The 23,375-nt window shown below is 52.6% G+C and overlaps 1 protein-coding gene across 5 annotated transcripts; it reads left to right on the forward strand.

The window, feature by feature from the left end:
* The first annotated feature begins 33 nt into the window (after positions 1-33).
* On the forward strand, positions 34-23,357 carry MAN2B1 (mannosidase alpha class 2B member 1). Of its 5 annotated transcripts, none has more exons than XM_010329475.3 (24): positions 34-237; positions 1,108-1,210; positions 1,389-1,562; positions 2,208-2,401; positions 3,905-4,037; positions 4,274-4,419; positions 7,309-7,425; positions 12,109-12,194; positions 12,278-12,398; positions 12,481-12,559; positions 12,745-12,854; positions 13,247-13,354; positions 13,647-13,763; positions 14,332-14,517; positions 16,869-16,966; positions 17,066-17,183; positions 20,019-20,137; positions 20,229-20,330; positions 20,484-20,571; positions 20,695-20,775; positions 21,512-21,739; positions 22,293-22,448; positions 22,554-22,656; positions 23,137-23,357. In XM_010329475.3, exons 1-24 carry the CDS (start codon positions 76-78, stop codon positions 23,247-23,249), a joined length of 3,042 nt encoding a protein of 1,013 aa, XP_010327777.2. In that variant the 5' UTR covers positions 34-75; the 3' UTR covers positions 23,250-23,357. The 5 variants fall into 5 exon arrangements, with proteins under 5 accessions (XP_010327777.2, XP_003941791.2, XP_010327776.2 ...); XM_003941742.4 differs by having other exon boundaries at positions 12,112-12,194; XM_010329474.3 differs by having other exon boundaries at positions 41-237; positions 22,554-22,674.
* The last annotated feature ends 18 nt before the right edge of the window (positions 23,358-23,375 follow it).

Raw genomic sequence — 23,375 nt, forward strand, 5'->3', positions numbered from 1 at the left:
GGGCCAGGCCTGGGGGCGGGGCGTTTATCCGGCCTTTCCAGGGCCCGGGAACCCACAGGAAGAAGTTGCTGAGCCATGGGCGCCTACGCTCGGGCTTCGGGGGTCTGCGCTCGCGGCTGCCCGGACGCAGCGGGCCCCTGGACCTTCTCTCGCGCCCTTCGGCCACAACTCCTGCCTCTCTGCTTTTTCCTTTTGTTGTGGCTGGCGGCGCCCGGTGCCAGGGCCGGGGGATACGAGGTGAGCAGGGCCTCCGGGCGGAAACGTACAGGAGTCAAGAGTGAAGCCCCGAATACAGCCTGCAGGTGTGGGTGGGTCTGTGCTGTGGGTGTCTAGTGAATGGTTGATGATATGACAGTGTGGTCTGAGTGCGTACTTTGTGTCATTGCGAGGTCTGGCTGTGCGCATCTGAGTATGGGACTGTGTCTGATTGTACCTGCCTCCGTGTCTCCGGGATGGTTGCCTGGACTTTGCCTGCACTTAACTGTGGGATTGGAGGGGCAGGAGGTAGCAGGAGGTGAGCAGTGTATGTGTGGGGGGAGGTGCTATCTGAGAGCTGGGACTTCAGAGCCTGCCTGAAATTCCAGCCTAGCTCTTTCACTTTCTGACTGTGTGACATTAGGCAAGTCATCTATCCTCTGAGCCTCAGTGCCTTCATCTGAAAACTGGGGATAACATCACCCCCCCTCCCAGGGTGGCCATCTGCTGTTTGCAAACGCTGAACAAACATCAGCTACTTTCCTTTTTTTGGTGGGGGGGGGGAGACGGGCTTTCACCATCTTGGCCAGCCTGGTCTCGAACTCCTGACCTCAGGTAATCTGCCCGCCTTGGCTACCCAACGTGCTGGGATTACAGGCGTGAGCCATCACTCCCGGCCCAGCTACTTCTATTATTATTTTCCCAGAGTGTGAATGACAGCTGCCCTGTGGAGTTGTGCCAAGTGGGAATTGGATATGTGAGCTCAACTATGTATGTGTCCACCCTGGGAGCGCCTGGCCTTCTGCACATAGGCGAGATCAATCCTCTCTGAGTCACTCACCTCTAGATCAAGACTTACTTTGCAGCCCCCGACCTTATGACAGGTTGTGTGTGTTTGGGGTCTCTGTGCAGACATGCCCCACGGTGCAGCCGAACATGCTGAACGTGCATCTGGTGCCTCACACACATGATGACGTGGGCTGGCTCAAAACCGTGGACCAGTACTTTTATGGAAGTGAGTAGAGGATGGGGAGTGGTCCCGGGGATCCCCATGACCCCTCGAATCCCCTCTGGGCCCTGGACATTAGGGTGGGGGCACTGTCACCCTAATATCCAGGGCTTGGGCTCCTGTGTCTGGGAATAACGTCCTTGGCTCTGCTGTGCCCTAAGAGCCTTATCCCTGTTATCCACAGTCAAGAATGACATCCAGCACGCCGGGGTGCAGTACATCCTAGACTCAGTCATCTCTGCCTTACTGGAGGATCCCACCCGTCGCTTCATTTACGTGGAGATTGCCTTCTTTTCCCGTTGGTGGCACCAGCAGACAAATGCCACACAGGAAGTCGTGCGAGACCTGGTGCGCCAGGGTGAGTCTGCCCCAAGGAAGTGAAAAGACGAAGCCCAAGGCCGGGGGCGGTGGCTCAAGCCTGTAATCCCAGCACTTTGGGAGGCCGAGGCGGGTGGATCACGAGGTCAAGAGATCGAGACCATCCTGGTCAACATGGTGAAACCCCGTCTCTACTAAATATACAAAACATTAGCTGGGCATGGTGGCACGTGCCTGTAGTCCGGGCTACTCAGGAGGCTGAGGCAGGAGAATTGCCTGAACCCGGGAGGCGGAGGTTGCAGTGAGCCGAGATCGTGCCATTGCACTCCAGCCTGGGTAACAAAAGCGAAACTCCGTCTCAAAAAAAAAAAAAAAAAAAAAGAAAGAGGAAGCCCAGCCCGGCTTCTGCTTCTGCTTCTGCATCATGCATGTCGCTCCGTCTGCCTGGATTTTCCATTTGGAGATTCCTATCCGTCCCACACGGCCCCAGCTGCAGTGCATCCTCTAGGAAGCTTGCCATGCAGGGGGCCTCTTTCTCATATCTGAGAACTATGGCCTGGGGGCGACCCCTCTTCTTCCCGCCAGGCCCGAGTACACAGGCAGGCTTTCGCATTCCCAGTATCACCCACCCTGGTGCCACTCCTGGCTCTGACAACTGACCCTGACCTTGCTTGTCCTGGCACAGGGCGCCTGGAGTTTGCCAATGGTGGCTGGGTGATGAACGATGAGGCAGCCACCCACTATGGCGCCATCGTGGACCAGATGACACTTGGGCTGCGCTTTCTGGAGGATACATTTGGCAATGACGGGCGACCCCGTGTGGCCTGGCACATTGACCCCTTCGGCCACTCTCGGGAACAGGCTTCGCTGTTTGCGCAGGTGCGTGCGACTCACGAACTCTCTTGGGCCCACCCCTTCACTCGCTCTGGCTCCTCCCTCGCCCTCTCAAGCCCCGCCCTCTCCCTGCAATCTCACAGGGATCAGGACCAGGCCTGTTGAAACCCTAATCCACCCCTCTTCGTGTTCTGGCCCCACCCATTAGCTAGGATCTTGGCTCCTCCCTAAACTGGGTGGTAGGTGGATGTCAAGCGTGCTTTAAAAACAGCTTCATTACCTGTGCTCAGCCCTCATCCATCCTCAGGCTGTGGAAGAGGGAACCTCACTCTTGGAGTCAGGCCTGTTCTGAGCTTGACAGCGCTGGGGAGGTGAACCTGGGTTCTGATATTGGACCCACCCTCTCCCTGCTAGCCCAGGGTGGTGAGTTCTGAAACTTCCCCAAGCTTGGAAATAAGCTGGAGGCCTCTCTGTTTCAGCCCTATGTGTTTTTGTTGTTGTTGTTGTTGTTTTGTTTTTTTTTTCTTTTTTTTGAGACAGGGTCTTGCTCTGTCATCCAGGCCGAAGTATAGTGGCACAATCCTAGCTCACTACAGCCTAAATCTCCCAGATTTACACCATCCTCCCATTTCAGCCTCCCTAGTAGATGAGACTAAAAGAGCGCACCACCACTCCTGGCTAATTTTTAAATTTTTTTGTAGAAACAGTCTTGCTGCCGGGCGCGGTGGCTCAAGCCTGTAATCCCAGCACTTTGGGAGGCCGAGGCGGGTGGATCACAAGGTCGAGAGATCGAGACCATCCTGGTCAACATAGTGAAACCCCATCTCTACTAAAAATACAAAAAACTAGCTGGGCGTGGTGGCGCATGCCTGTAATCCCAGCTACTTAGGAGGCTGAGGCAGGAGAATTGCCTGAACCCAGGAGGTGGAGGTTGCGGTGAGCCGAGATGGCGCCATTGCACTCCAGTCTGGGTAACGAGAGCGAAACTCCGTCTCAAAAAAAAAAAAAAAAGAAACAGTCTTGCTATGTAATGCAGGCTGGTCTCAAAAACTCCTGGGCTTAAGTGATCCTCTTGCCTTGGCCTACTAGAAAGCTGGAATCACAAACAAGAGCCACCACACCAGCCAAGCACTGCTTTTTTAAATTTTCTTTTGAGATGGAGTCTCACTCTGTTGCCCAGGCTGGAGTGCGTTGGCGTGATCTCTGCTCACTGCAACCTCCACTTCCCAGGTTCAAGCAATTCTCCTGCCTCAGCCTCCTTAGTAGCTGGGACTACAAGCACCCACTACCACACCCAGCTAACTTTTTGTATTTTTAGTAGAGACAGGGTTTTACCGTGTTGGCCGGGCTGTATTGAAACTCCTGACCTCGTCATCTGCTCTCTTCGGCCTTCCAAAGTGCTGGGATTACAGGCATGCGACACTGTGCCTGGCCCCTAGTGCTGCTTTTTAACCTGTTTTCTGACTTGCCTCTCCCAAGCAGAGGGGAGTTTGGTGGTGGGGGGAGCTGGGCACTAATTCGCACTGCTTTTTCCTGCCCCATCCCCAGATGGGCTTTGATGGCTTCTTCTTCGGGCGCCTTGATTATCAAGATAAGTGGGTGCGGATGCAGAAGCTGGAGATGGAGCAGGTGTGGAGGGGCAGTGCCAGCCTGAAGCCCCCGACCGCAGACCTCTTCACTGGTGAGGGGGCTTGGTGAGGGCAGGGCCAGCCACGGGGCCACACACTCAGAAGGGGCTTGATGTCATGCTCTGCTGCCACTGTCCTGGAACTTCTATAGTCTGGGAACAAAGGCCCTGCATTTCCTTTTGCACTGGGATGCAAATTCTGAAGCCCATCCTGGGTGGGACATGGCAGGCTTTGAAACCAGGGTAAGTGTGGGCGCTGAGTCACCCCTTGAACCTGGTGTGGCCCACAGGCGTGCTTCCCAATGGTTACAACCCACCAAGGAATCTGTGCTGGGATGTGCTGTGTGTCGACCCGCCGGTGGTGGAGGACCCCCAAAGCCCGGAGTATAATGTCAAGGAGCTGGTCGATTACTTCCTAAATGTGGCCACTGCCCAGGTAACCCTGGTGTGCAGAACCTTCATGTCCAGTATATACAATGCACCGAGCCCTTTCCGTGGGACAGGCATTCCCTGACACCTTCTCTTTATTTATTTATTTTTTTTGAGAGAGTCTCACTCTGTTGCCCAGGCTGGAGTGCAGTGGTGGGATCTCAGCTTACTGCAACCTCTGTCTCCTGGGTTCAAGCAACCACATCCAGCTTTATGTATTTCTTTTTTAAGAGACGGGGTCTCGCTATGTTGCACAGGCTGGAGTGCAGTGGCTATTCACAGGCGCAATCGTATTACTGACCAGCACAGGAGTTTTGACCTGTTCTATTTCCGATCTGGGCCAGTTCAACCCTTCTTAGGCAACCTGGTGGTTCCCCGCTCCTGGGAGGGCACCATATTGATGGGTGTCTACACTGATTTTTGTATTTTTAGTAGAGACAGGGTCTTACCATATTGGCCAGTCTGATCTTGAACTCCTGACCTCAAGTGATCTGCCTGCCTTAGCCTCCCAAAGTGCTGGGATTACAGGCGTGAGCCACTGTGCCTCTTTATTTTTAATTAATTATTATTATTTTTTGAGACAGAGTCTTGCTCTGTCACACAGGTTGGAGAGCAGTGGCATTATCTTGGCTTACTGTAACCTCCATCCCCCGAGTTCAAGCAATTCTCCCACCTCAGCCTCCTGAGTAGCTAGAACTTCAGGCGTGCACCACCATGCCCGGCTAATTTTTTTTATTTTTAGTAGAGACAGGGTTTCACCATGTTGCCCAGGCTGGTCTCAAACACCTGAGCTCAAGTGATCCACCCGCCTCAGCCCCCCAAAGTGCTGGGATTACCAGCGTGAGCCACAGCACCCGGCCTCTATTTTTAACATTTGGTTGATTGATTGATTGATTGAGACAGAGTCTCACTCTGTCTCCCAGGCTGGAATGCAGAGGTGTGATTTTGGCTCACTGCAACCTCCACCTCCCGGGTTCAAGCAGTTCTCCTGCCTCAGCCTCCTGAGTAGCTGGGATTACAGGCGCCCACCACCATGCCCTGCTAATTTTTGTATTTTTAGTAGAGACAGGTTTTCACCCTGTTGACCATGCTCCTGACCTCAGGTGATCCACCTGCCTTGGCCTCCCAAAGTGTTGGGATTACAAGTGTGGGCCACGGCACCTGGCTAGTTTTAACATTTTTATAATTTAAAACATTATTTTTTTCATAGAGACAGGGTCTCATCATGTGGCCCAGGCTGGTCTCAAACTCCTGAGCTCAAGTGATCCTCCTGCCTTGGCCTCCTTAAGTGCTAGGATTATAGGTGTGAGCTACCATACCTGACATAATACATTCTCCTTAAAAAATATATATTTTTTCTTTCTCTAAAAATTGATGGCCAATCACGGTGGCTGACACCTATAATCCCAGCACTTTGGGAGGCCAAGGTGAGTGGATCACCTGAAGTTAGGAGTTCAAGACCATCCTGGCCAAGATGATGAGACCCGTCTCTACTAAAACTACAAAAATTAGCCAGGTGTGGTGGCACGTGCCTGTAATCCCAATTACTCAGGAGGCTTAGGCAGGAGAGTTGCTTAAACTCAGGAGGTGGAGGTTGCAGTGAGCTGAGATCAAGCCACTGCACTCCAGCCTGGAGTGAAACTTGGTCTCAAAAAAAAATATTGTTTTAGATTAAAAAAAATATTTTTTCTTGAGATGGAGTTTCACTTATGTTGCCCAGGCTGGACGGGAAAGGCACAATCCAATCTTGGCTCACTGCAACCTCCGCCTCCTGGGTTCAAGCAACTCTCCTGCCTCAGCCTCCTGAGTAGCTGGGATTACAGGAGCGTGCCACCGCACCCGACTAATTTTATATTTTTAGTAGAGATGGGGGTCTCATTATGTTGGTTAGGCTGGTCTCCAACTCCTAACCTCAGGTGATCCGCCTGCCTTGGCCTCCCAAAGTGTGTGAGCCACTGCGCGCAGCCTACAAATTTTTTTTTCCTTTATTTTTTTATTATTATTTTTTAAAGACAGGGTTTCACCATGTTGGTCAGGCTGGTCTTGAACTCCTGACCTCAGGTGATCCGCCCACGTTGGCCTCCAAAGTGCTTGGATTACAGGCGTGAGCCACCGCACCTGGCACAAATTTTTTTTTTTCTTTTTTTTTTTGAGATGGAGTTTCGCTCTTGTTACCCAGGCTGGAGTGCAATGGCATGATCTCGGCTCACCGCAACCTCCGCCTCCTGGGTTCAGGCAATTCTCCTGCCTCAGCCTCCTGAGTAGCTGGGATTATAGGCACGCGCCACCATGCCCAGCTAATTTTTTGTATTTTTTAGTAGAGACGGGGTTTCACCGTGTTGACCAGGATGGTCTCGATCTCTTGACCTTGTGATCCACCCGCCTCGGCCTCCCAAAGTACTGGGATTACAGGCTTGAGCCACCGCGCCCGGCCAAATTTTTTTTTTCTTGAGACAAGGTCTTACTACGTGGCCCAGGTTGTCTTGAACTCCTGGACTCAAGTGATCCTCCTGCCTCAGCCTCCTGAGTAGCTGGGATTACAGGTGTGAACCCCTGTAATCATATTCTCATGTCCTTTGGAGGACGATGCTCTTCTCTTCACCATCACTATGTCCCCATCCTGGATTTGTGTGCATTCCACATTAGAAGAGATAGCATAGTACAGGCAAGAGATGGCATGGTATGGTGCCTGGATGCCCTCTTCTATGTAGTGGGTCCAAAAGAACTGCTCAACAGCTGGTGGCTACTTTGATCTGTGTCCCCATCCTCCCGTGTGCCACATCCCTACCCATGCCTGTATGTGCACCCAATCCTTGACCCCATATACACCAAGACACAGCTACACACAGGAATGGCCCAGGATCCTCTGGCCTCAGGACTCCCTTCTGGCCTGCAGAGCCGGTATTACCTCACCAACCACATTGTGATGACTATGGGCTCCGACTTCCAATATGAGAATGCCAACATGTGGTTCAAGAACCTGGACAAGCTCATCAGGCTGGTCAATGCCCAGGTCAGTGTACCTACCCTGTGCTAACCTTGTGCACGTGTGCGCTTGCATGTGGGGGCCTTGGTCATGTGCATAGCTCTGAGTGCTGTGTTTGATTTCTGTTGTTATATTGCGGTCATTCTATAACAAATGACCACACACTTAGCAGCTCAAAACAACAGAAATACATTGTCTAATTTCCTGGCCTTTTCCAACATCTAGAGGCTGCCCACATTCAAAGTTTCTTCTTGGCTCCATCTTCAAAGCCAGCCACATAGCAGCTCTCTCACCCTGTTTCTGTAATCCCATCTGTTTCTCTCATTCTCACCTCTTCTGCCTCCCCTTCCACATTTATTTATTTATTTTTGAGACAGAATCTCGCACTGTTGCCCAGGCTGGAGTGCAATGGCACAATCTAGACTCACTGCAACCTCTGCCTCTTGGGTTCAAGCAATTCTCTTACCTCAGCCTTCCAAGTATTTGGGATTACAGGCACCTGCCACCACACCTGGCTGATTTTTTTTTTTTTTTTTTTTTAAGTAGAGATGGGGTTTCTCTGTTGGCCGGGCTGATCTCAAACTCCTGACTTTGTGATCTGCCCGCCTCAGCCTCCCAAAGTGCTGGGATTACAGGCATGAGCCACCACACCCGGCCCACATTTATTTTTACTTTATTTTTATTTTTGGACAGAGAGTCTTGCTCTGTCACCAGGCTGGAGTACAGTGGTGCAATTTTGGTTCACGTGATTCTCCCGCCTTAGCCTCCTGAGAAGCTGGGATTACACGTGTCTACCACCACACTCAGCTAAGTTTTTGTATTTTTTTTTTTTTTTTTTTCTGAGATGGAGTTTTGCTCTTGTTACCCAGGCTGGAGTGCAATGGCGCGATCTCGGCTCACCGCAACCTCCGCCTCCTGGGTTCAGGCAATTCTCCTGCCTCAGCCTCCTGAGTAGCTGGGATTACAGGCACACGCCACCATGCCCAGCTAATTTTTTTTTTTTTTTTTTTTTGTAGTTTTAGTAGAGACGGGGTTTCACCTTGTTGACCAGGATGGTCTCGATCTCTTGACCTTGTGATCCGCCCGCCTCGGCCTCCCAAAGTGCTGGGATTACAGGCTTGAGCCACCGCGCCCGGCCTTTTTTTTTTTTTTGAGACGGAGTTTCACTCTTGTTACCCAGACTGGAGTGCAATGGCGCGATCTCGGCTCACCGCAACCTCCGCCTCCTGGGTTCAAGCAATTCTCCTGCCTCAGCCTCCTGAGTAGCTGGGATTACAGGCACGCGCCACCATGCCCAGCTAATTTTTTGTATTTTTAGTAGAGACAGGGTTTCACCATGTTGACCAGGATGGTCTCAATCTCTTGACCTCGTGATCCACCCGCCTCGGCCTCCCAAAGTGCTGGGATTACAGGCTTGAGCCACCGCGCCCGGCCTAAGTTTTTGTATTTTTAGTAGAGATGAGGTTTCACAATGTTGGCAAGGCTGGTCTCGAACTCCAGATGTCAAGTGATCCACCCGCCTCAGCCTCCCAAAGTGCTGGGATTATAGGTGTGAGCCACTGTGCTCAGCCCACCTTTTTTTTTTTTTTTTGAGATGAGGTCTCACTCTGTTGCCCGGGCTGGAGTGCAGTGGCATGAATATAGATCACTGCAGTCTTGAGCTCCTAGGCTCAAGCGATCCTCCCACCTCAGACTCCCAAATAGCTGGGAATACAGGTGAGCACTACTACCGCATCCAGTATTTTTATTTTTTTGTGTGGAGATGGGGGGTCTCACTGTGTTCCCCAGGCTGGCCTTGAACTCCTGGCCTCAAGCAGTCCTCCTGCCACAGCCTCCCAAGTGGTCCTCATCCACTTTTTTTTTTTTTTTTTTGAGAGGGAGTTTTGCTTTTGTTGCCCAGTCTGGAGTGTAATGGCGTGATCTCTGCTCACTACAACCTCTGCCTCCTGGATTGAAGTGATTTTCCTGCCTCAGCCTCCCGAGCAGCTGGGATTACAGGCATCTGCCACTATGCCTGGCTAATTTTGTACTTTTAGTAGAGACGGGTTTCTCCATGTTGGTCAGGCTGGTCTCGAACTCCTGACCTCAGGTGATCCGCCTGCCTCGGCCTCCCTAAGTGTTGGGATTACAGGCGTGAGCCACCATGCCTGGCCTCTTCCATTTTTACAGACCTTTTGCCAGATAATCCAGGATAATTTCCCTACTTCAAGTTTAGCTGATGAACACCTTTAATTCCATCTGCAACCTCAATTCCCTTTTGCCATGCAATCTAACATAGTAATAGGTTCTGGGGATTAGGACATGGATACCTTTGGGCAGTTATCATTTTACCCAACACAGATGTGTTAGTGTTTCATGCTAAGTGGGCTGTGGCTGTGGCTGTGTGCACACTCTTAGCAGCACAGAAACTTGTCTCTCCTCTGCCATCTCAGACACCCCTTCCCATCAGTCTTGTCCACGCTACCATGCAATCTCTGTCCCTACCTTCCACTCGCTCCCTGCACTGCTGTTTCACGAAAACAGCTCTTTTTTTTTTTTTTTTTTTTTTTTTTTTTTTGAGACGGAGTTTCGCTCTTGTTACCCAGGCTGGAGTGCAATGGCGAGATCTCGGCTCACCGCAACCTCCGCCTCCTGGGCTCAGGCAATTCTCCTGCCTCAGCCTCCTAAGTAGCTGGGATTACAGGCACACGCCACCATGCCCAGCTAGTTTTTTGTATTTTTAGTAGAGATGGGGTTTCACTATGTTGACCAGGATGGTCTCGATCTCTCGACCTCGTGATCCACCCGCCTCGGCCTCCCAAAGTGCTGGGATTACAGGCTTGAGCCACCGCGTCCGGCCCAAAACAGCTCTTTTATGTAACGTGTTTTTATTTCTTTTTGAGACGGAGTCTCGCTCTGTCGCCAGGTTGGAGTGCAGTGGTGTGATCTCAGCTCACTGTAACCTCTGCTTCCTGGGTGCAAGTGATTCTCCTGCCTCAGCCTCTGGAGTAGCTAAGACTACAGGTGCGCACCACCACACCCACTGATTTTTGTATTTTTAGTAGAGACGGGGTTTTTCATCTTGTTGGCCAGGATGGTCTTGAGCTCTTGACCTGGTGATTCACTCGCCTTGGCCTCCCAAAGTGCTGGGATTACAGGCATGAGCCACTGTGCCTGGCCCATTTTTTAAAAAACTTATCTATTTATTTATTTATTTTAGAGTGACAGAGTCTCGCTCTGTCACTCAGGCTGGGGTGCAGTGGTGCGATCTTGGCTTACTGGAACCTCAGCCTCCTGGGTTCCAGCGATTCTTGTGCTTCAGCTTCCCAAGTAGCTAGGACTACAGGCAGGCACCACTATGCCCAGCTAATTTTTGTATTTTTAGTAGAGACAGGGTTTCATGATGTTGGCCAGGCCAGTCTCAAACTCCTGTCCTCCAGGCTGGTCTAAAAGTCCTGTCCTCAAGTGATCTGCCTGTCTTGCCCTCACAAAGTGCTGGGACCACAAAGTGGTGCACACCTGTATTCCCACCTACTTCTCCTGCCTCAGCCTCCGAAGTAGGTGGGAATACAGGTGTGCACCACCACGCCCAGCTAATTATTGTATATTTAAGTAGAGACTGGGTTTCACCATGTTGGTCAGGCTGGTCTCAAACCCCTGACCTCGTGATCTGTCCGCCTCAGCCTCCCAGAGTGCTGGGATTACAGGTGTGAGCCACCATGCCCAGCGAGGACAGAAGTTTAAGACCAACCTGGCCAACATGGCAAAACCTTGTCTCTACTAAAAATACAGAAAATTAGCTGGGCATGGCAGCACTCGTCTGTAATCCTAGCTACTCGGAGACTGAGGCAGGAGAATCGCTGGAACCTAGGAGGTGGAGGTTGCAGTGAGCTGAGATTGAGCCAGTGCATTCCAGCCCGAGTGACAGAGACTCAGTCTCAAAAAATAAATAAATAAAAAAGTTTATTGGCCAGGCGCTGCGGTGGCTCAAGCCTGTAATCCCAGCACTTTGGGAGGCCGAGGCGGGTGGATCACGAGGTCAAGATATTGAGACCATCCTGGTCAACATGGTGAAACCCCGTCTCTACTAAAAATACAAAAATTAGCTGGGCATGGTGGCGCGTGCCTGTAATCCCAGCTACTCAGGAAGCTGAGGCAGGAGAATTGCCTGAACCCAGGAGGCGGAGGTTGCGGTGAGCCGAGATTGCGCCATTGCACTCCAGCCTGGGTAACAAGAGCGAAACTCCGTCTCAAAAAAAAAAAAGTTTATTAAGCATCTACTGTGTACACTGGGGAAATAGCACGTGCAAACATCGTTTTCCTTACATAGGTCATCTTGTTTCTCTACCTCGCTCAGTTGAAAATGCACCTCCATTCATTATAAAAATTGTTTTCTGGTAATAGTCTGACGGTGCTGCAAAACGATTATTCCTGTTCTATAATGTCACACTTAGTTTTTCCACAAAAGTTTTTAATAATAAAGTTGCCATTATTGTAAAAGTTTAGTAAAACTTCAGGTTTATTCTTGCATCTCTGAAATCCTTTTTAAAAAGGCTAGTGGTCATGTTTGACTTCGGCCAAAATTCCTTTTCACACCTGACCTCTGGCTTGCACGCCAAACGTGTATTTAGCGAATCTGAACCTACGGGATGCATGATTGTGCACACGGTGGAAATGTGGGCCCCCGGGAAGGTGCGGACTCCCGAGGGCTCACTTCGTCGCCTCCCCCAGCAGCAAGCAAAAGGAAGCAGTGTCCATGCTCTCTACTCCACCCCCGCTTGTTACCTCTGGGAGCTGAACAAGGCCAACCTCACCTGGTATTTGGGGAAACTGGGGAGCTTGGGGGGGTTGGCATGCCCCGTGGGTCATGACTCTGCCCTCAATGCCCCTGCTGCTGTAGGTCAGTGAAACATGACGACTTCTTCCCTTACGCGGATGGCCCCCACCAGTTCTGGACTGGCTACTTTTCCAGTCGGCCAGCCCTCAAACGCTACGAGCGCCTCAGCTACAACTTCTTGCAGGTGGGTGGGGGCCAGGCCAGAGGGGGCATGCAGCCCTGAGGCCCGACAGGCTGGGTGCTCCAACATACCCCTCTGCCTCCAGGTGTGCAACCAGCTGGAGGCGCTGGTGGGCCCGGCGGCCAACGTGGGACCCTATGGCTCAGGAGAGAGTGCACCCCTCAGTACGTGTCGGGCCCAAGAGGGGAAGGAGTTGGGCCTGAAGCTGGAAACCACCCCTAGGTCGCCCCGCTCGAGTTCCTTCTTAAAGTCTCTAAGAACCGTGACCGCCAGCACCAGACCTTTTGCTTCCCCTTGGGGTCAGAGCCGAGTCCCGCGGTACCCCGCCGAACTCATTGTCTATCAGCAGATGAGGCGATGGCTGTGCTCCAGCATCATGACGCCGTCAGCGGCACCTCCCGCCAGCACGTGGCCGACGACTACGCGCGCCAGCTTGCTGCAGGCTGGGGGCCCTGCGAGGTGAGCGCGGCGAAACTTGGGGGACGAGGGGGCGGAGACAGGAAGGGGCGGGGCCAGGGCCTGGGAAAGAAGGGACAGAGACAGGTATGAGGCGTGGCTGAGAGCCGTGGGACGCGGCTACGAGGGCTCGTGGGGGCGGAGCTTGTGGAGGCGGGGACAGAGACAGGAACGGGACGGGGCCCTGGAGGGGAAAAGGAGGCGGGCCGTGGGAAAGAAGAGGGGGAGACAGATATGGGGCGTGGTCAAGGGCAGCAGGGTTGGGCTAGACGGGCTTGTGGGGTGGGTCTTGAGGGGGTCGGGACAGAGACCGGAATGGGGCGGGGCCTGGGAGAGGAGGGGAGGAGTCAGGCCAGGAGTCCGGAAGCCACCGGGCCCTTTGCGCTCTTCTGCAGGTTCTATTGAGCAACGCGCTGGCGCGGCTCAGAGGCTTCAAGGAGCATTTCGCGTTCTGCCGACAGCTGAACATCAGCATCTGCCCGCTCAGCCAGACGGCGGCCCGAGTGAGCCGGGACGGGAGGGGTGGGCATCGGGCAGATGGGCTGTAGAAGGAGTGGTTGAAAAATTTGTTTGGGGGAAAAAAAAAAAAGAAAAATTTGTTTGTTTGGAGGACTGGAGTGAGATTACGGGGGCTGCGGTGAAGCTGGGTCCGGACAGAGGCCAATGCACCTCAACTGGGCTTGGCCTGAAGGGCCGTGACCGTACCAGGACCATCCAGGGGTGTTTCTATGTGAAGTGGATGGGTTTGGAGAAGGCCTGCTGTGACCCATGCCCTCTCTGACCCTCCCTCCCCAGTTCCTGGTCACCATTTATAACCCCCTCGGGCGGAAAGTGAATTGGATGGTACGGCTGCCGGTCAGCGAAGGCGTTTTCGTTGTGAAGGACCCCAATGGCAGGACTGTGCCCAGCGATGTGAGCTCAGTCAACAAATAGTCCCCCAATTGAACCCTTCCCCCAATGAGCATTTCCCCATCTCCCCGGTGGAGACTGCCTGCCTCCATGAATACCTCCCACCCATCAATATCTTTTCCCCTCTCTTTTCGTCTCTTGTATCTTCTCTCTCTGCCCCTTAATATCAGTCCCCGCTCGGGAACATCTGCCTCCTGTGAGTGGCCCCTCATTTTAATATCCAGATCCCCCAGGAAAATTTATTGCTGTTTACGGACATCTCCTTCATTCCAGAACACGTCCTCCCCCGAAACCTCTTCTCCAAGAACCTGCCTCAAAGGTTTCTTCCCCTACTTCCTCCTTCACTTCCCAGACTCCATAGTCTCTCCACCCTCCCAGTGGAGATTTTCCACTTCGTGAATATCTCTGCAATTATTTCTTTGGAATCTGACTGTCCCTCCCACCACACATACCCCGATTTCTTTTCCTCACCTCAGAACTCTTTGCCTTCCTTGAGTTTGTTGTTTCCATGAATGTATGGCTTTCCGTGGGTAGGTACTCTTGACTCAGTTTCCCTCCTTCTCTATCCAAGATGGTGATATTTCCCAGCTCAGACAGACCGGTGCACCCTCCGGAGCTGCTGTTCTCAGCCTCACTGCCTGCCCTGGGCTTCAGCACCTATTCAGTAGCCCAGGTGCCTAGCTGGAAGCCCCAGGCCCGCGCACCCCAGCCCATCCTCAGGAGATCCTGGTCCCATCCTTTAACCATCGAAAATGAGGTGAGACCCCATTTTGATCTCCTTTCCTGCTCCTGTGACAAATCTGAAGTGTCGTGGTGAGCTGTATGGACTCTGGGTCAGCAGGTCCCTAGGTTCATGATCTCCTGTCACCACTCCCCTCATTGTGTGTCCTTGTGCAAGTGACCTTTGTCTGAGCCTCAGTGTCCTTTCCTGGGACAATTATGAAGACCCAGTGTGATCCTGGGTGACACTTGACAGGTATGTCAGAACTGGTGGCAGGCGGTAGTTTGCAATTTTGGCAGGGACCTGTCAGGGAAGGTGTTTCTGGTGAAGGTGACATTTAAGAATTGACCTGAGGGAGGGAGCCATGTGGTTATTTGGGGGAAGGAAGAGAGATCCAGGTGGGCAGAGAATAACAGGCACAAAAGCCCTCAGGCGGGAGAGTGTGCAGAATTCCAGGAGCCACAAGGAATGCAGTGTGGCTGAAGCAGGGTGAACAGGTGACAGGTCAGACCTTAAGGGCCATGAGGACCGACAGGAAGACTTTGGCTTTTGCCAGGTGTTGTTGCTCATGTCTCTAATCCTAGATTCTTGGGAGGCCTAGGGGGAAGGATTACTTGAGCCCAGGAGTTTGAGATTAGCTTAGGCAACATAGCCAGACCTCATCTCTATTAAAAATAAAAATATTAACCAGGCATCTTGGCATTTACCCATAGTCCCAGCTATTTGGGAGGCCCAGATAGGAGGTTGGTTCGAGCTGGGGAGTTTGAAGTTGCAGTGAGCTATAATTGTGCCACTGTACTCCAGCCTGGCAACAGAGCAAAATCCTGTCTGAAAATAACAATAATAAAATAGGCCAGGTGTGGTGGCTCATACCTGTATTTCTAGCACCATGGGAGGCCAAGGTGGGTGGACCTACTGAGCTCAGGAGATTGAGACCATCCTGGGCAACATGTTGGAACCCCATCTTTACAAAAAATCCAAAAAAATTAGCTGGGCATGTTGGTACATGTCTGTAATCCCAGCTACTTGGGGGCTGAGGCAGGAGGATCGCTTGAGCCCAGGAAGCAGAGGTTGCAGTGAGCCAAGCTTGTCCCACTGCACCAGCCAGGGTGACAAAGTGAGACCCTGTCTCAAAAAATAACATACATAACATAACATAACATAACATAACAAGTTCTGGCCGGGTGCGGTAGCTCACGAGGTCAAGACTCCATATCAAAAAAAAAAAAGGAGGAAAACGTCTTTTTTTTTTTTTTTGAGATGGTGTTTCGCTCTCGTTACCCAGGCTGGAGTGCAATGGCGCGATCTCGGCTCACCGCAACCTCCGCCTCCTGGGTTCAGGCAATTCTCCTGTCTCAACCTTCTAAGTAGCTGGTATTAAAGGCATGCGCCACCATGCCCAGCTAATGTTTTGTATTTTTAGTAGAGACGGGGTTTCATCATGTTGACCAGGATGGTCTCGATCTCTTGACCTCGTGATCCACCCGCCTCAGCCTCCCAAAGTGCTGGGATTACAGGCTTGAGCCACCGCGCCCGGCAGGGAAAACATCTTTTTAATATTTTTATTAAAATGAAAGAAAAGAAGTTAAAACATTCCCACAGGCCACTAAAAGTTTTGTGAGTTCTGGCATTGTGGTTTGCATGTCAAATGCCCAAGTTGGCCCTGATTTGCAGCAGAGGAGGGCTTTGATGGGACTTAGATGTCACAGGTGTGCTCTGGCTGTTGTGGGGAATAGATTGTAGGCAGCCATTGTGGAAGTACAGGGACCTGGAAGGGGCTGACTGCACTAGCCCTGGAAGGCCATGGAAGTGGAAAGAAGTGGTGAGACTGAAAATAAGGTTAGGCTGGGCACTGTGGCTGACGCCTGTAAACCCAATACTTTGGGAGGCTGAGGCAGGCAGGTCACCTGAGGTCAGGAGTTCAAGACCAGCCTGGCCAAGATGGCGAAACCCTATCTCTGCTAAAAATACAAAAATTACCCCAGCATGAGGGCAGCTGCCTGTAATCCCAGCTACTAGGGAGGCTGAGGCATGAGAATTGCTTGAACCTGGGAGGTGGAGGTTGCAGTGAGCTGAGATCATGCCACTGCACTCCAGCCTGGGCAATAGGATGAGACTCAGTCTCAAAACAACAACAACAACAACAAAAATAAATCCAGCTGGTCATGGTGGCTTATCCATGTAATCCTAGGCTGAGGCATGAGAATTGCTGGAACCCGGGAGGTGGAGGTTGCAGTGAGCCTGGATCGTACCACTGCACTCCAACATGGATCACAGAGTGAGACTCAGTCTCAAAAAAAAAAAAAACCACATACACATGCACACACACACACACGTACACAGACACACAGATATGAAAGCCCATCTGTGGACCCTTTTCTGTCCAGCACATCCAGGCAATGTTTGATCCTGATACAGGGCTGTTGATGGAGATTGTGAACAAGAATCAGCAACTCCGGCTACCTGTTCACCAGACCTTCTTCTGGTAAGAGAAGATCACCAGGCCTGAGGGTGGGGTGGTGGGTGGTGGTGCTTGGCCTGGCACTATGGCCCCTTACCTGACTCTCACCTGCCCTGGCCCCAGGTACAATGCCAGTATAGGTGACAACAAAAGTGCCCAGGCCTCAGGTGCCTACATCTTCAGACCCAACCAACAGGAACCACTGCCTGTGAGCCGCTGGGCTCAGATCCGCCTGGTGAAGGTCTGGGACTAGGAATAAGGAGTGGGCAGTTGGGAATAGGGGGATTATGAAGCCCAAGAGGGTGGTGGCATGTGTGAAATGAGGGTGGGGGAGGATTTACATCTCCTTCAGATCAGTAGGCTAAGACCCACAGATCAGTAGGGGGAATATTTGAGGATCCTGCCATAGAGTTGATATTCATGGCTGGTTATATGAGAGTCTCCCCTTATACAAAGGCTTTCACATCTGCTATGGACATTTACATGTTTAGTTTTGGAAATTGGGGGTGGGGCATTCCTATTTGGCCCATGAATTGGGACAGCCAAATATCACTGCTTGAAGAATTCACCAGTCTGTAGTAAGAGGAGCTTATATCTGGAGTGGATATTTGAGAGTCCACCCTTGGATCGATTGCATTTGGGTAAGTCTCACTTAGAGTGAATGCCTGTGGGTGCATCTGGCTGGGAACAGTGGTTTCCCAGGGACTTTCATTGATGTTTGAGTTTTTGTTTTTTTTTTTAGACAGAGTCTTGCTCCATTGCCAGGAGTCAAGCTGGAGTACAGTGGCACGATCTTGGCTCACTGCAACCTCTGCCTCCTGGGATCCTGCAATTCTCCTGCCTCAGCCTTGCAAGTAGCCAGGACTACAGCTAAACTACAAAAAAAAAAAAAAAAAATTAGCTGGGTGTGCGCACCACCACACCAAGCTAATTTTTTTTTGTAGTTTAGTAGAGACAGGGTTTCATCATGTTGGCCAGAATGGTCTCAATCTCTTGACCTTGTGATCCACCTGCCTTGGCCTCCCAAAGTGCTGGGATTACAGGCGTGAGCCACTGTGCCTGGCCTGATACTTGACTTTCATAGATGGCACAACTCACATTTGTCCACCTTCAGGAGCCTCACATTTCATGTGAGTCCCTTTGAGATGAATGTCTGCCTATCTGCATCACTCACTGTATTAGGATATAGTTTTGCCTGTTGTAACAGAGTTACTCAAATTAACTGTGGCTAGAACAAGACAGAAGATTCTTTTCTTCGGCCGGCCGTAATCCCAGCACTTGTGGGAGGTCGAGGTGGGCAGATCATGAGGTCAGGGGTTCAAGACCAGCCTGACCAACATGGTCAAACCCCCTCTCTACTAAAAATACAAAAATTAGCTGTGCATGGTGACACGGGCCTGTAATCCCAGCTACTCCGGCGGCTAAGGCAGGAGAATTGCTTGAACCAGGTCCTGAAAGGCAGAGGTTGCAGTGAGCTGAGAGTGCACCACTGCACTCTAGCCTGGCTACAGAGCGAGACTCTGTCTCAAATTGAAAAAAAAAAAAAAAAAAAAAAAGAAGAAGATTCTTTCTTGCCAGGCATGGTGGCTCGAACCTGTAATCCCAGCTCTTAGGGAGACAGAGGTGGGAGGATAGCTTGAGCCCAGGAGTCTGAGACCTGCCTGGGCAATATAGTGAGACCCCATTCTCCACAAGAAGGAAAAAAATATTTTTTCCTTCTTTTTTATTTAATTTTTTAAATTTTTTAATTTTTTCTTTCTAATGAAAAGTCTGGCTGTTAGTCCAGGGAAGGTGGGTGGTTCCATAATCACCCAGTACTCCCTCTTTTATCTCATTGCTCTGCCTTCCCCAATATTCAGTTTCCACCTCGTGGTCCAATATGGCTGCTAAAGCTCCAGGCACCACATCTGTGTTTGACCCAGTAGCAGAGGGCAAGGGGCAGGGAACATTGTTGGCACCACTTGGATAATTTTCCATGGGGCAGACTGTGGTCACTCAGCTACTAATAGCCTCAGGGAAGATGACAATATAGTCTTTTTTTTTGAGACGGAGTTTCGCTCTTGTTACCCAGGCTGGAGTGCAATGGCGCGATCTCAGCTCACCGCAACCTCCGCCTCCTGGGTTCAAGCAATTCTCCTGCCTCAGCCTCCCGAGTAGCTGGGACTACCAGCAGGCGCCACCATGCCCAGCTAATTTTTGTATTTTTAGTAGAGACAGGGTTTCAACATGTTGACCAGGATGGTCTCGATCTCTTGACCTTGTGATCCACCCACCTTAGCCTCCCAAAGTGCTGGGATTATAGGCCTGAGCCAACGCGCCTGGCCAACAATATAGTCTTTATCCCAAGTACCCATATAGCCATGTGCCAAGCTAGAATAGTATGCTAAGGAGAAGAGATGGGGCCATGGTGAGCAGCAGGCATTTATGCCAGGCTCAAGAATGATGTGGCAAGCCAGGTGCAGTGGCTCATGCCTGTAATCATGACTGGTTGTATGATAGTTTCCTCACCTTGGAAGACTGAGTCCGGAGGATTGCTTGAGCTCAGGAGTTCAAGACAAGGTGGGAGCATTTGCTGATCAGGTACCTACATAGTGAGGCCCTGTCTCTAAAAAAAGGAAAAAAAGAAAAAAAGGCCAGCCAGGCACCCGGTGGCTCAAGCCTGTAATCCCAGCACTTTGGGAGGCTGAGGCAGGTGGATCACCTGAAGTCAGGAGTTCAAGACCAGCCTGGCCAACATGGCGAAACTCCATCTCTACTAAAAATATAAAAATTAACCAGTTGTGATTGTGGGTACCTGTAATCCCAGCTACTCAGGAGGCTGAGGCAGGAGAATCGCTTAAACCCAGGAGGCAGATGTTGCAATGAGCCACGATTGTGTCACTGCACTCCATCTTGGGTGACAAGAGTGAAACTCCATCCCCCCACCACCAAAAGAATTATGTGGCAGTGACTGAAAGTTGACCTTGACCTTGATATAGGCCTTCATGGGGTTTATGGCCAGGGTGGAGAGACATTTGTAGGACTCACCTCTGCTCAGGCCCAGGCTGACACCCACCTCACCCCCGCATGCCCGCAGACAGCCTTGGTGCAGGAGGTGCACCAGAAGTTCTCAGCCTGGTGTTCTCAGGTAATCCGCCTTTACCCAGGACAGCAGCACGTGGAACTGGAGTGGTCAGTGGGGCCGATACCTGTGGGGTGAGTGGCACAGGCTGGAAGTGGGGCGTGGGAGCAAAGGCAGAGAGGGGTTTATGCAGGGCTCACAACCTTGCCATCTCATTGGGTACAGTGACACCTGGGGGAAGGAGGTCATCAGCCGTTTCGACACACCACTGGAGACAAAGGGACGCTTCTACACGGATAGCAATGGCCGGGAGATCCTGGAAAGGAGGTGGGGGTGACTGAGAACACAGTGGGTGGTCTGTGGTGTGTTGGGGCCCAGGGGCGGTGGGGGATTATATGAGTGTTGGGAGACAGAGGACGAAGGGATAGTAAAGAGTAGAGGAGCCAGACCCCAAGTCTGACCAGCTTACCTCCACCCCAGGCGAGATTATCGACCCACCTGGAAACTGAACCAGACGGAGCCCATGGCAGGAAACTACTATCCTGTCAACACCCGGATTTACATCACGGTACCCCTCCCCCACCCTGCACTGCCCCACCTCGATGAAAGGGAATCACCTCTCACCTGTAGCATCTCAAGGCTGCATGGGGTTGGGGCTGACTGCCCTCCACTCTCATCCTTCAATCCCCAGGATGGGAACATGCAGCTGACTGTGCTGACTGATCGCTCCCAGGGGGGAAGCAGCCTGAGAGATGGCTCACTGGAGCTCATGGTGAGTAGGTCAGAGCCCCATCCAAGCCAGGGTCCTCCCACCCTGGCCCCCTGCTCGTTCTTGAAGGCTGTTTCTGGCCCAGTTACCTGCTTTCGGTCCCCACTAAGCTGAGGATTCCATTTCTTTATTTCTTTATTTTTGTTTTGAGACAGAGTCTCACTCTGTTGCCCAGGCTGGAGTGTAGTGGTATGAGCTTGGCTCACTGCAACCTCTGCCTCCCGGGTTCAAGTGATTCTTGTGCCTCAGCCTCCTGAGTACCTGGGATTACAGGCACCTGCCACCACACCTGGCTAATTTTTGTATCTTTAGTAGAGATGGGGTTTTGCCATGTTGGCCAGGCTGGTCTCGAACTCCTGACCTCAGGTGATCCACCCACCTCGACCTCCTAAAGTGCTGGGATTACAGGCGTGACCACTGCACCCGGTGGAGGACTTCATTTCTATGTGCAACTTTTCCTCTTCACTTCTCTCCATTTCTTACTCAGGACCCCTCCAAGCTCTGGGGTGCCATTTCCAGGCCTCCCTGTTAGGCACTCACATCCCTCTGGCCTGGTTCCCGTGCCTACTTGGATTCTGCCTCTGCTGGGATGGCCCTACCAGACCCTCACCTTCATCTTCATCCGTTCCTCCCACCCTTTAATTTTTCTTGACGTTCCCTCACGCCCGTCCCCAGTTTCTGGCCTAAGGACACCCACAGACCCACGACTCTCACCCCCTCCTGGCCACTTTCCCCCCAGGTGCACCGAAGGCTGCTGAAGGACGATGGACGTGGGGTATCGGAGCCACTGATGGAGAACGGGTCGGGGTCATGGGTGCGAGGGCGCCACCTGGTGCTGCTGGACACTGCCCAGGCTGCGGCCGCCGGGCACCGGCTCCTGGCTGAGCAGGAGGTCCTGGCCCCGCAGGTGGTGCTGGCCGCGGGTGGCGGCGCCCCCTACAATCTCGGTGCTGCTCCGCGCACGCAGGTGAGGGGCAGCGAGGTGGGCAGAGAGGACCGGAATGAAGTCTTCCAGGGAGCCGGGTTTGGGTGCGGGTTTTCCTGGGCTCACTGGGGACCCAATTTGCCATTAATTGGTCCCAAACCCTCGGGCCAGCCCCATCTCTTGGGCAGTCCCCGCTCAGTGCCGGCCCAGTCCCAACCCACCGGGATACAGCCCTAGTTCATGCCCCTAAACCACCTCTTCACCTCCGGCCCTGCCCATCTCACTTTAGCCCCCTCATCACCGCCCCCAGGCTCTGTCCCGCCTCACCCCGCCCCTTGGCTTCAGTCCCGCCCTAACGCCCAAAGTCTCAGGTCAGATCAGTTCTGCCTTGTCGGGACTCGAACCCGACCCCAGCTTGGGACGGATCCATCCTCTCGTTGGCTCGGTCCTGGCCGCTCCTCTTGGCTGAACCCCGCCCCTTCCCGGCGAAGCGCCGCCCCTGCAACCCAGTGCTGCCTCCTGAACCTGGCTGCGCCCCGCCCTTCTCCATACAGCCCCGCCCTTCTCTAACTTGCCCCGCCCTCTCTCCCCACAGTTCTCTGGGCTGCGCAGTGAGCTGCCGCCCTCGGTGCACCTGCTCACACTGGCCAGTTGGGGCCCTGAGATGCTGCTGCTGCGCTTGGAGCACCAGTTTGCCTTGGGAGAGGATTCCGGGCGTAACCTGAGCGCCCCCGTAACCTTGAACTTGAGGGTGAGAAGGGCAGAATTGAGGAGGAGATCTGAGAGAAGCAAGAACGAGGGAGAGAAGGGAAACCTGGCTTTGCCCCAACTCATCTGTGCCCATCCCCACCTGCAGGACCTGTTCTCCACCTTCACCATCACCCGCCTGCAGGAGACCACGCTGGTGGCCAACCAGCTCCGGGAGGCAGCCTCCAGGCTCAAGTGGACAACAAACACCGGTGGGGCCCTGGTCAGGGGTAAGGAAAGGGTGGGGTCCTGCCTGGGGCCTGCAGGTAGGGGCAATGTGTGAGGCATGAGATTGTTGGCCAGGACCCAAAAAAGTGCTGTGGGTATGGGGCGGAGTCCAGATCCAGGTTAGGGGCTTAAAGGATCTGAAATGGATGTCTCAAACTAGGAATGGGTCTTGAGGTTTGTGGGTGGAGTTTAGTCCCAAGAACAAGAAGAAAATTTCTATCTGTGTCTAGTTCTGGGAGGGTGTCCATCACCCCTGGGGTCAGATTGAGGGTATGAGGACAGTGGCCAGGCATTGAACCTGGGTGTGGACCTCAGGGCTGGGGAAGCAGTTTAAGAGTCTGGGAGTGAGGCCCTGGAACAGATTCGGGGATGTGCAGCTGTGTCCAGACCCAGGGGAGGAAGCACAGTGGGGTGAGTCAGAGGAAGTCTGCACCCCCTCACTCCTTCCCCCTGCACCTCTCCAGGTCCCGCACCCCACCAAACTCCCTACCAGCTGGACCCGGCCAACATCACGCTGCAGCCCATGGAAATCCGCACTTTCCTGGCCTCAGTTCAATGGAAGGAGGTGGATGGTTAGGTCTTCTGCAATGGGCCCTCAAAGCCTAAGCCCCATGCTCCAAGGGCAGAGCGGACTCTCACTTTCCTCTTGGGGCTGCTGCCATTAAAATGCCACTGCTAAGACTCAGGTCGCTCTGTGACTGGG

Source organism: Saimiri boliviensis, chromosome 14, assembly GCF_048565385.1.
Source record: "Saimiri boliviensis isolate mSaiBol1 chromosome 14, mSaiBol1.pri, whole genome shotgun sequence".
Taxonomy (NCBI): Eukaryota; Metazoa; Chordata; class Mammalia; order Primates; family Cebidae; genus Saimiri; species Saimiri boliviensis.